Here is a 13,741-nt window from a genome sequence, read left to right on the forward strand (position 1 = left end):
GTCCTCTCAAAGAAGAAGGCAAACCTGTCATAGAACCTGTGATTGTTCTGCAAACCTGTCATAGAAAAGCTAGGTCTAGATCAAAAAGTGGTCTTTTGGAGAGTTTTCACTGAATTTATTGGACTGGACTTTGAATTTGTTAATAGTTTATTAAGAGAAATGTAAATCCCATCAATGTTTGGTGTGACTTTTGCCCTTTGGAGGAGGAGTCTAGGAAATGATGATATGGCCTCCACAGATATAGGCCGAGTCTCAACATCACCCAATCTGTCTGGGATTACATGAAGAGACGGAAGGATTGGAGCAAGCCTACATCCACAGAAGATGTGCCTGTCGAGTTCCATCACCATCGGTATACAAGTGTGCCGAGAAGAAGGCAAAGGTCGCTCCAAATATTATATAATTACCGTATATGAATGAAGGCAGATAAAAATACATAGGGGCTTCCTTGATTTAATTTTTGGACTTTTACGTAAATTTGTCTATTGAAAAGCCAAAAAATGTAATTGGTAAATATAGAAACACACAAATTGAATGTTCAATAATTAAAAATATTAATTTCTGACTTATTTATACCAAATGGAATGGTTGGGGCAGGCAATTTCAGAAATTTTATTATTTTGGCATTACCTTTGAGATCTTCCACATAGCAGTAAACGTCATACATGTCATCGGGATCCAGGACTCCATAATTTCGAACTCCGGGAAACCCGTCCATGTCTCCATAGCAGCCCTCTCGTGGAGTCTGGATGGGGTATCTGGAAGAGTCAAGAAAAGTTGACTTTGTAGTTTTTCTAGACTGTGTTGATTGTGGAAATGGACGGTATAAGAAAATCGTACCTGACGGTTTGATCGGCGATCCAACCAGCATCACACTGTTCATAACCTCCAAGGTAGGCAGCCAAGAGCTGGTCTGCGGTGGCTATGTGGGCCTTAATTCTTGAACATGCTTCCTGGGCCATGGGGAAAGTGTATTGGTACCGATTAGAGCCTTCCCGATAGAGGAACACAACACCTGAAAAAACAAGAAGCAGCCATATTATGTTATGGGAAACATACAATAATACTCTCTGTCATAACGTTGATGGGTGAAACATCCCGCCATACCTGACCTCTATGTCTTACTGAAATGGGAGAGTAACAGCAAAGAGCATCTCTCACTGGAGGACCTAGCACACCTATGCATTAGGTGAACATCCCATTGATTTAAGTACACACAGTGCAATGCTTCATTTGACCTGCGGGAGTGCTGCAGGGAACTTGAACACTCGTTATGTTCACCCACAGATTACAACCGATCAGTGGACATTCTGGGATCTAATTGTTGTGAATTCCTCTAATAAAATGATATTGTCCAATGCAGATCACCCCTTTAAAGAGGACATGACACCAGGTCTGAAAAGCCCAACGACATACGACATGTGATAGGAGCTGTTTCCGGAGCAATTTGGTGTTTTATTTATCAGAATTCATTCAGCCATTCCATAGATATATGCCATTTTAGTGTTGATGCAAAATAGGGTCTACTAGCCAAGTGGGTGTAACACTGTGGTTTCTTTGTGGGCAGGGTATTATATCAAGGGCTTATATCTTAAGAATAGCTGAACGGATTTTGGTAAAGAAAACTTCAAAACCAGTGTCTATCATTTGATGGATGTCATTGGGCTTTTGAAACTTCTTTAGTATAAACCATTCTTTATTTTTTTCTCCCTGGATCACAGACATAGAAACTCAATTGTAAATATCCTACCTTTGACCTTGACCTCCACCGTGGCATAGTCATCCTCGATTCCATATTGTACATGACATCGGTATATCCCTGAGTCATTACTTATCAGCTCCCTTAGGACTAACGTGACGTCGTAGGCCGAAGTAGAGTATTCTGGCAGAGAGGCTCGAGATTTGTACCCCTCACTGATCTTCACTTTATGGCCCCGGGCCACTAAGATTTCCACTTCTTTACCATTGGAGATAAAGGTCCACTTTACTCGAGGTGTGGCCAAGACAGCTCGGCGCCCAACGCTTGCGTCTACTGGTTCTGAGTGGTACGTGATGTGGCATGGGATGGTGAGAGTACCAGACAGGACAGCTTTGGTGGTAATATTTCCAATCCTTACGCTCAGGCTCTTGTAATCCTCTAGACGGGAAAAGAACATGGTATTAACCAAGGAAGGATGGCAATGTGTCATGCCAAACCACACTTGGCCACCACAATGCACATTATACCACACAGAAAACTGAGACACCTCACTTTTCAGCAAAAAATAAAAGGGGGATTTGGAAAATCTGGGTCATTGCTCATGCCGGTTTTTCTTCAATTATAAAACCACCATTAATGTAGACCTGTCATCCTGACATAAAACCAAGCTGTTTCCTTTAAGACATCAAAGCGAAATATTCCAGAAGTCTTCCAGATTGTGCTTACCAACGAAACCTTTTTATTAACATCTTAAGTCTGACCATTTTACTATTTAACCCTATAGCGGAGATTCAACAGGTTTACCTATGTTGTACCGTCAGGATCTGTGTATACTGTTCCATTCTGGGGTGTACTGCCATAATTGTGGCTCTGGACACAGTACTAGGTGACGTACGTAGACAAGAAGGGACCCCTTAGCAGACATTAACCCCTTCCTGCAGCAGCCATTAATTGATTTTAGTTCTTGATTCCCCACCTTCCAAGAGCCATAACTTTTTTTTTTTCTGTTCACAGAGCTGTATGAGGGCTTATTTTTTGTGGGGCAAATTGTAATTTGTAATGGTGCCATTTAATATCCCATCTGATGTATTGGGAAGTTGGGAAAAAAATCTGAATGGGGTGGAACTGGAGAAAAAACTTAGGGGCTTTGTTTTTACAGCATTCACTGTGCAGCCAAAATGACATTGTATTCTATGGCTCGGTACGATTCTGGGGATATCAAATTGATATATATATATTTTTAACATTTTAACACCCTTAAAAAAAATCCAAAACTTTGTAAACAAAAATTTTTTTCTTGGAGTTGCCATATACTGACACCCACAACTTTTTAAGATTGTTTTGTACAGGGGTGCATTTTTTGTAGGGCTATATGTACTTTTTATTTACACCATTTTGGTGGAATGTCTGATGTTTTGTTTGCTTTTTATTAAAAAAAAAATTTGGCACGCGACCTGTGATGTGTAGGGTTGAGCTGATATTGAGATTTCAGGATCGATTTTAAAATCCGATTTTCGATCACTTTCCAGCCGATCCCGATCGCGATAGTGAAATTTGCTCAATTGCCGATCAGGATCTGATCTTCCCCGATCCCGATCACTCAACCCTAGTTGTATATTATATGCACAGTAGGGTTGAGCTGATCTTGAGATTTCAAAATCCGATTTTCGATTATTTTCCAGCTGATCCCGATCATGACATTTTTGCTCGATCACCGATCGGGATCTGATCTTTCTCGATCCCGATCACTCAACCCTAGTGGTTTAGCTTTTTTGATTTTTTGGTGACAGACTCCTAATAGGTTCACAACTAAGATGTTGGGGTAGAAGATGTCAGCACATTTATGGATACCGTTCCAGTTAGAGGAAAATGCATCTTTGGATGTGACTGGAGTATAAGACTGACAGCAACTTATAAATACATTTAGATTTAAAGGTTAATTATATGATGTCTCACAGCTGTAAAGTATATTAGCGATGAAAACCACCGCAAATATCTTAAGATGACTCATTCTGGTCTCCAGGAGTTGAATTATGACTATATCATTTCTTCAAGGGCATTGTAACATGACCGGGTATGACTGTGACCTACGGTAAATGGATTGTATGAACCGGTAAATTGTATTAATGGTGGTTTCATGAGGGTCTTAATATCATTCGTCTCGGTAACATTACACGTAGGCAGAAGAAGCTGAAGAAGAATGTTCTCTAGGTTTTCTTCAAGCTGCCCTGACCATTGAGTGCTATACTTTATGTGTCTATATACACCAAGGCTACATTCACAACAGGGGTAAAACACCTCCATTCTCAGGACCAGAAGAATGGAAAAATGGCCAACAATGGATCCATTCTATGGTGGACACAAGCCCGAGGGACTCCATTGATTATAATAGGGTTAATCGGCTGTCCATCCCTTATCCATAAAATAGATAAAGATCTGATCAGCAATGGTTTGACTGCTGAGACCCGCACAGATCCCGAGAATGTGGGTCCCTCACTATGCATTCAGTCTGACCACAGTCAGGAGCTGAATGTGGGTGTGACTGCTGGTGGACTACGCTCCCATTCACCTAAATGGCAAAGCCAGGAGTGCCAAAATACAGTACTTGGCTATCTATGGCCATCCCATTTGAAGTGAGTATAAGCGTCATCCACCACCAGTCATGTCCACATTCAGCCTACAGCGGAGGAGAATGGGAGATGTCCCATTCTTGCCTTGTGGCATAACCCTGGGTGACCAAAGAACGCAATCCATAGCCATCAAAAATGGCTGACAGTGGTGGCAACTACAAAAATTACCAGTTATGTACAATTATTTTTTACATAAAATCTAGGGACCACCAACAGCACATTGATACGGTTTTGTTATTGCACCGCTTCTGATAATAATATTAGACTTCCACTCAATGGATTGAAACAAGAGGAGACAAAACTTAACTTGATCCCCCGTCATCATCAGACGTTAAAGCTTGAGAGGTGAGGGCCGACACGAGGAGAAGCAGCAAGTGTAACTTCATTTCAGCCTGTAGGAAACAGAAATGATATCCATTAGTCAATGCTATATTATTCCTGACCCTATAGAGATTTAGGTTCGGTTCACATCTATCTGGCACAGATCCAGGAGACAAAAAAAGTCCTACAACCCCGACTTTATCGACCAACAATTTCAGTGGAAAAGAACATAGTTTTGGCAGACAACTAACAGACCCCTTTGTAGTCAGTGGGTTCCCTCAGGTTCCAAAGGACCAGACTGGATACCTGGCGCTATTGTGAACCTAGTGTAATAGGTCATATAGGACGCCTAAATGATAAATGCATTGATGATTTTCATAGCCGTATAAAAAATTTTAGTTTTGGGGGTTGGTAGAAAGGTTCCTCACCTCTAGACTTGAGCCACGTAGTTGTGAAGTTCCAACATACACTATCCTCATCACTTCTTTTACACATTTTACACTGTATAGCATTCGGCCAATCAATGCTGGTTCTGAATCGAATCTTTACTACGAATAGGAGTAGTATTGGAATGAGTACGAGTATTTCGAATACTGTAATATTCTATCGAATACCTACTCGATCGAACACTACTCGCTCATCTCTATTTATTACCCTTCCATATGATATGTCCTGTATGCACAATTAAAAGCATATGGCATTAGCTCTACATATAGATGGACAGTGGGCCCCCAGTATCATATCCTCTGATGGGCACAAGAAAACACTGTGTGATGCTGTAGGTTGGGTTAGGCTAGTCTTACCATGAAGATCACTCCACCATTTGGCTCTAACTACAAGCTTTCGGAACCTCACATGAAGCCTCTGGCATTTTTAAAGGTCTTCAGTTGATAGTATTACTTTTTGGATGACCAGTTTACCTCTGTAACCTTAAAGGGGTTGTCCCATTAGCGACATTTACACCCTATCAAAAGGAAGAGGGATACGTATCTGATCCCTGGGGTCGTTGGAGATCAGATGGATAGGAAACCGAAAGTGCACATAAGGTCTCCATGGGAATGGAGAACCAGTGAGCTTGCGTGACTGCCACTCCATTCACTCCTAAGGGGCTGAGGGTGTTGCTGGAGATTACAGTCCTGGCCTGTAGGAGTAAATGGGAAGTGGGTCACACAAGCACATTAGTGCTCCATTCTCAGAGAGGTCTTAGGGGGATTTTTGGACCCCCATCCTCCTGATCACAGGGATCGGTGGTCAGGCCCTCAGAGGTTGAACACTTGTCCCTTGTCCTTTTGATAGGGGGTAAATGTCAATAACAGGACAAACCCTTTAAAGTTACAGAGGTAAAGTGGTCATCCAAAAGTAATACTTAACTGAAGACCTATAAAAATGTCAGATTGGTGATCGGGCCTCCAGTGAATGGACTCTTATACCCATTCCTGAGGAGAGTGGATACGTGTCTTTAATGGGACAACCCTTTTATGTAGAAGATGGGCCCCATTAGTGAATCTGTACTAAAAGCTTCTGAGACTTAAGCCATAACATTGTGCCCAGCAGTGTATCCTCTGACTAACACAATAATGGTCCAATAGATGACACCCTAATTTGTAGGGGGCTAGGGTCTGTTTCCTGGGAGTTGATGGACAGTGGACCCCAAAAAATTATCGGGTGGGCCCAAGGAACTTCAGCCCAACACAGGTGCCCAGCATTGTAGGAGAGTAGTGTATTCATTTAGGCTAGGATTGCCTGCGTGTTTGACAAGGGGTATAGCTAGTACTCTGAGAGGCCGATAACAAAACTTGGAATGGGGTCCGACAACTTTCTGAATGATGGTGATAGGCCAAACCACAGCAAAGAAAACACAGAAGGAGCGGGCTAAGTGCAGACACCTTATGTTATTTTTCTTGTCCCAAAATAAGCTTCAATTTGGTCGTGTACACAGTCATGTGACAAATAAACTCCTCCCCTGAGGGGAAAGACCTTGGTTTGGAAATAACGCCTTATAATGGACGACTAAATAAAACAATAATATAATATAATGTAACATTTGATCCTACAATGTTCAAGCTGAGTTATCACAAGTGTTCGACATGAGCCCATAGACATTTTGTGAAGGTATGGCAGCTTGCAGTAGAATGTCTTTACATAAACCATCTTCTTCCCAGCATTCCCATAGCCTTGCACTGTGTAAAGAATGGACCGAGGGCAGAGTGAACTGGCCGCCTCACAATGGCGAGATACTCTCAATAGGCCACCAATCCATAGACTACTGACAATGGAGGGGGGTGAGGAGCCTCTTAGGATTCCGTTCACGCCGGTTACCATGTGAAGCTCCTTAGCAGTCGTTATGGCCAAAGCCCACCCTTAATACCGGGGATCACAAAGAGGCTTTCTTGGAAGGAATGAATGGTGACAAAGAACGTCCTTTTTATATCTGACCCTCTGAAAAACATGTGTCGCTCTAGAACTTTATTGGAATATTCCTGGTGTTTGTCTTATGTCCGGGAAACGCCATCAGTAGAGCGGATCGTGTACAGCAGAGGCATGATGTCTATGTAGAAATAGCACATAATATATGTGATGTCATGACATACTTATTTACATATACACAAATGTGCATACACAGATACACATACATACACGAGGAAATGAACATATACATACATGCACAGATACACATATTCATACCTGTAGAGATACATATATACATACAGTTATGCCTCGTGGGTCACTGAATTTCCCCATGGTGGGATTATTAAAAGATCTTATTAAAAATTGAGGTGAGATTATTAAAAATATCTTATTTTATCTGATAGTTATACTTTCACACAAATATATATATATATATATATATATATACACACACACACACACGCTTATATATGCACAGATACACATACATTATCGCACGCACACATATACTTACATACATATACATACACATAGTGTATATATATATATATATATGCACAGATACTCCTATACATACATACAGTTATACACGTAATATATATATTAGCAGGAGAGGACCCGGCTTCACATGGGTATATTTAATTTTTTATTTGTGTAGTGGCCCCATAAGTCCAGTTTTGCACTGGTGTATTTTGTATATCGTTTGTGTGTGTCCATAAACATCATGTGTATCTCATTTTGGATATCAGTGAAAAACCTGAGACCAGGTGTTATGGAGACCTGGAGTAAAGCTGTGTGTATGTGACCTTGTGTAACAGTGTCATCCACAGAACCCTGTTAAGCTCACTGGCCAGGTACACCAATACTGCTGAAACAAACAAGGCTGCCTAGGGTTAAATACTCACGCCAGGTCAGCAAACACACTTACCCCTGCACAGCTAGGGGTGCTCCTGCACACAGCTAGGAATTACCAAGGGAGTTTGCATGCTCCTGCACACAGCTAGGAGTCATCAAACACACATGCCCCTGCAACAGCTAGGGGTGCTCGTGCACACAGCTACGAGCGCTTCTGCAACAGCTAGAAGCCACCACGGAAGTCTGAACATGCTCCTGCAAACAGCTAGGAGTTACCAATGAAGTTTGACAGTGTAAATAAGGCTATCTCAGAGACCAAACCTGCTGCAACTCCTCAGGCTGGAACAGTCTCTACCGCTCCTAGCCCTGGTGTAGAGCTGACAGTTCAGGGTTTACAGGTCCTAACTAACAGCACCCAGATAGAAGCAGAGAAACCCCACACAGAGGCCTAGTCTGGCAACCTGCCTGCAATGCTGGAGCCTATTCCTGAAACTACTGTCATTAAGCAAGCTTTTGTGGACTTTAGGAAAATTCAATCAAAGTCAAAGTGTGAGCGCCGGGTGGGCATCGGCTCACACTATTTAATGGAAAGTCCCCGCCCAATAGGGGCAGTGATCATGACCTCACCGCTCATGCTCAATAGGGGAGAAAAAGCACTTAGCTTGTGAGCGGCTTCAAAAGTCTGAGCATGCTCAGTAGGGTGAAAGCTGGGCTTGGACTGACCCGCAGGTGGTGCTGTGCGCTGGGAGAGCAACCTGCGGGACCCAATCCTAACAGCGTGTATCTAATCCTGCGGCGTTTGTAACTGTGTGCATTGGCGTGCATCCAATCCTCCGGTGTGTGGTATTTTGTGCAGTGGCGCATATCTAATTCTGCGGTGTGTGGAACTATAATAAGATGTGCGTATCTAATTCTCCAGCATGTGGTATTGTGTGCAGTGGCACGAATCTCATCCTCTAGCGTGTGGCATTGTGTGAAGATGTGCATATCTAATCCTCCAGCGTGTGTTAATGTGTGAAGACGTGCGTATCTAATCCTCTGGCGTGTGATACTGTGTGCTGACTTGTGTATCTAATCCTCTGGCATTTGGTACGGTGTGCTGACTTGTGTATCTAATCCTCCAGTGTGTGGTACTGTGTGCAGACACGTGTATCTAATCCTCCAACGTGTAGTACTGTGTGCTGACATGTGTATCTAATCCTCTGGAGTGTGATACTGTGTGCAGATGTGCGTATCTAATCCTGCGGCATGTGGAACTGTGTGAAGACGTGCGTATCTAATCCTCCAGCATGTGGGATTGTATAAAGACGTGCGTATCTAATCCTGCGGCATGTGGAACTGTGTGCAGATGTACTTATCTAATCCTCCAGCATGTGGTATTGTGTACAGTGGTGCGTATCTAGTCCTCCGGCGTCTGGTATTGTGTGCAGTGGCACGTATCCAATCCTCTGGCGTGTGGTGTTGTGTGAAGATGTGAGTATCTAATCCTCTGCCATGTGGAACTGTGTGCAGATGCGCATATCTAATCCTCTTGCATGTGGAACTGTGTGCAGACGCGCGTATCTAATCCTCTGGAGTGTGATACTGTCTTCTGACCTGTGTATCTAATCCTCCAGCATGTGGTGCTTTGTGCAGACGTGCATATCTAATCCTCTGGCATGGGGAAGTGTGTGCGGATGCGCGTAACTAATCTTTAGCGAAGTGGTACTTTGTGCAGAAGCACGTATCTAAACCTCTGGCATGTGGTACTGTGTGCAGACGCGCGTATCTAATCCTTCAGGTTGTGGAACTGTGTGCAGATACGCATATTTAATCCTCTGGCATGTGGAACTGTGTGCAGACGCATGTATCTAATACTTTAGCGTATGGAACTCGGTGCAGATGCACGTATCTAATCCTCTGGCATGTGATAATGTTTTCTGACCTGTGTATCTAATCCTCCAGTGTGTGGTACTTTGTGCAGATGCACGTATCTAATCCTCTGGCATGTGGAACTGTGTGCAGAAGCATGCATCTAATCTTTTGGTGTGTGGTACTATGTGAAGACATGTGTATCTAATCTTTTGGTGAGTGGAACTGTGTTTAGACACACGTATCTAATCCTCTGGCGTGTGATACTGTGTGCTGACCTGTGTATCTAATCCTCCAGCTTGTGGTACTTTGTGCAGATGCGCGTATCTAATCCTCTGGCATGTGGAACTGTGTGCAGACGCACGTATCTAATCTTTCGGCGTGTGGTACTTTGTGCAGACACGCGTATCTAATCCTCTGGCATGTGGAACTATGTGCAGACACGCAAGTATCTAATCCTCTGGCATGGGAAAGCTGTATCTCCGGAATGGTACATCCAAGTGAGTTGAGGCCTCATCTTAAACCTTCCCAGACACCTGAAGTATCTGTGTGCCAAATTTGGTGAAGATCGGTCCAGTCGTTTGGTCGCGCATAGAGAACAGACAGATAGACAGACAGACATATAGACAGGCAAGAATACATTTTTATAATATAGAGAGATATATATTGCATTCATATATACATAAATATATATAAACATATATGCATAATATACATAACATTATATTTCCTACACTTATTTATACCCACACTTATATAGCCACATACATACAGTAAACACAAGTATATATGGATCCAGTGGGCCCAGAAGAGAACATGATGTAACCCTGGTAAGATATACTCAGCTACCTTGCACACATTGGTCATGTTATCCACGTATAGATATAGGGGGTATAGATATAACAGTCATAGCTATCCGAAGCCTGAGGGAGCCCAAAAGTTGGGTTGCCACATAAGAAGATCAAGGCTCATGGTTGAGGTTGAGCCTGGAGGCTTCAGGTTACCTCTTTGGAGACTAATGGGATATTTAGGAAATAAATCATAGACTTCGTGTGTATTTGGGACATGGAAGCCGTTGATGTTGACGTCAACTTTTTACCATAAACAAGACCTTATATGACATCTACAGGAAGATGTTATATATTCATGCCAATGTTGTATCCTGTGGCCCAATATGTACGAAGCCCCTGGGCACCTCCCGAGACATCAGAGGATACGATATTAAAGAGCTGCACATGAGGGAACGTCTCGCTGACAGGGGCCGTCGCCATCACTAGATAATCATTAGTATTCGGTCGGAGTAGTTTCCCAGTCTTAAAGACCACAATGTAACGCAGAACATCAGCTGCCCAGACCATCCCCACCATAAAGAGACCTGCCAAATACTGGGACCTCTTTGTTAAAGGGATTTTTTTTTTCTTTTTCCAAGGCAACGTGGCAGAGAATGAAATAACCCTTAAATCCGGGGAGGCCATAATTCAGGAGCTCTCCAGAAGCTTAAACGCGGTTTCCTCTTTCCTCCAGTGCCAAAAGCCTTTATGCACCTAGTTAACTGGTATTACTGGGAACGTAATCTATTCAAGATGTCCGCTGTCTGGCAGCCATCGCACGTCGCACTTAAGGCTGTAAATCCTACCAAGTCTAAAATTAACTTCCCTAAAATCCCGGTATAATCCACAGGGGGATATTGGGCCCGTAAAAAAAATTATTCCATAGAAGAGATGATCGGAGGCCAGGGAAACTGTTCTGTTCGCCGTCTCTATGTTCTAGGAAGAGTCGAACAAGGGTGAGGTGACACCAGATCGTGTGATCGAGTCACATGACTGGAACAGTTGAGCAACAGTTTTGTGAAAAGCCCAAAGAGTAGACCGGTCCAAAACGATGAAGAGTTTCCATGGAGAGAAGCGGCATCCGAGGGAGGAACATATGGAGGAATCTGTGGCTGGCACATCTGAGGTAGGAACGTTTTAAGTTGGCAGGCCCTCGTGGACGTACGGAGGTATGGGGGCATATGAGGCAGCAACATATGGAAGAATCACCAGAAACATGGAAGAATCTGTAGTTGGCATCTGGGGCGGAAACACGAGGACTGATTCCATTTGGCGGGTAAACAATTGGAGAGGGACCCCATTTAATATCTGGCACCTTACGTGAGAGAAGAGGTTGCGAATGTTCTTGGCCCACTCTAGTGATTTTTGTTATTGGGCATGGAGCCGGTGTCAGAAGGTGACACGAGTGGGGTTAGGTGGTGGAGGACATAGGACACTTGATATGTGACTCTTCTATCAGTCGCCATTTTAGGGGCACACACAGTCCAGTCCTATTACTGTGACCACCGCCTACTTTTGACGTCAACGTTAAATAACCAATGGCAGAAGGCGCGTGTCATCAGCCATCTGGGTGCACTCATCATTGTGGAAGGCGCGATGGATCAACACAAGTATGCATCTATCCTTGCGGACCATGTTCACCCCTACATGCGAATTGTTTTTCCTCAGGATGATGAAATCTACCAGCAGGACAATGCGACGAGTCATAAAGCTTGCAGTGTACATGCGCGATCCGAGAAGAACCAGGATGAATTTACCGTACTCCCTTGGCCAGTAAATTCCCCAGACTTGAATCTGTGGGACCACCTCGATCGGGTTGTTCGCGCCATAGATGCTCAACCGCGTAACCTAGCGCAGCTGGCCACGGCACTGGAGTCAGCATGGCTCTCAACATCCCAGTGACATCATCACAACAACCCCTCTCTTCCTGAATGTCTCGCAGCGGTTCGCTCTGCCAAAGGGGGTTATTGTGGATTTTGAAAGGTGTAATGGTGGTATCTGAGGCAGGAACAAGTGGCCGAAACAAGGAGTAGACATGTTGAAATCCAACATGACTGATCCTTCTTTCGTTGAGTCGGCTGATTTCCTGCACCTATGTTGTAGGTGGATTTGTCGGGTCTCATCCCGAGACTAGGCACCACTAGTAGGGGTTGTTACGGAGATTTCGGCGAGGTTGTGGGCATGCTCGGAGTCCTATTTTTATTCTCCTGCCCTTGATAAATGTCGCCCATTAATCCCAGCTGGTGGCGCAGGGATAATATGACAATCTAACGTTATATCTCCATGTTCTCAATGAATCCACTTCAGCACTAAAGACATGCCAGGCCTGTGAGATGAGATCACAGATGAATGAGGAGACGTGGCCGCGTGCCAGGAGGAAGCGGGCATCTTCTTGGCAGCAGCTACCGATGGAAGAAAGACGCAGCCCTTGTTACCAAGACAAAATCATTTCTTTCCAAGATGCGGAGGTGACAAGATGGCATAGGCATGTATGTGGGGGGGGGCAGAACGATAAGACTTACAACTACTGGCTGCTCAAGAGACTGAAAAGTCAGAGAGTGCAATATATACCTGCAAGGGGTGTCACTCAGCTTTCCCACACTCCTGAATGGCAAATTTGACTAACTGGGTCATGACCCTTCCCTGATACTATATAGCACATACATAACCACATATGCCATTCAGGAGTCTAGGAAAGCTGAGTGCCATGTATTGTTCAATTGCAGGTTTTAGGTGTTGCAGTCCCTGGAAAGTTGGGTGACTACTACGTTAACAATGGAGGGATGCTAGGCTAGGGTTTCGTACTGTAGGGCTATGTAGTAAAGCTGTACCTAGCTTTCCCTGACTCCAGAATGGTAAATCGGACATGTCGTGCACTGTTCTACAAGATTTATTTCTGTACACCCAACTTTTCCCGATTCCACAATGATAAATCATGCCTTGATATTTTTCCACAGGTTACTTTGGTGTATAATTAGGTAAATATACCATTCTGATGTCTGGGAAAGCTGGGTGACAATGTTTTCAGAAGCTATCATGGTGGTCTTCAGTGGTCACACAGCTTTGCCAGACTCCAGAATAGTAAATCTTGCCTTGATCTTCTGCCCCAGTGTATAACTAGGCATATTTTCCATTCAGATGTCTAG

At 43.7% G+C, this 13,741-nt stretch overlaps 1 protein-coding gene across 1 annotated transcript in view; it reads right to left on the bottom strand.

The window, feature by feature from the left end:
- The window catches only part of BCAN (brevican), a 46,697-nt gene that overhangs the window by 14,275 nt on the left and 18,681 nt on the right, over positions 1–13,741 (bottom strand). The window contains exons 2-5 of the mRNA XM_075283207.1: positions 4,637–4,721; positions 1,751–2,137; positions 841–1,015; positions 631–758 (exon numbers count right to left, since the gene is read on the bottom strand). Of these exons, the coding sequence (XP_075139308.1) occupies positions 631–758; positions 841–1,015; positions 1,751–2,137; positions 4,637–4,715 (769 nt within the window). The 5' untranslated portion in view covers positions 4,716–4,721. The remainder of the gene's footprint in view (positions 1–630; positions 759–840; positions 1,016–1,750; positions 2,138–4,636; positions 4,722–13,741) is intronic.

The sequence above is a fragment of the Leptodactylus fuscus genome, chromosome 7 (assembly GCF_031893055.1).
Source record: "Leptodactylus fuscus isolate aLepFus1 chromosome 7, aLepFus1.hap2, whole genome shotgun sequence".
Classification (NCBI taxonomy): domain Eukaryota; kingdom Metazoa; phylum Chordata; class Amphibia; order Anura; family Leptodactylidae; genus Leptodactylus; species Leptodactylus fuscus.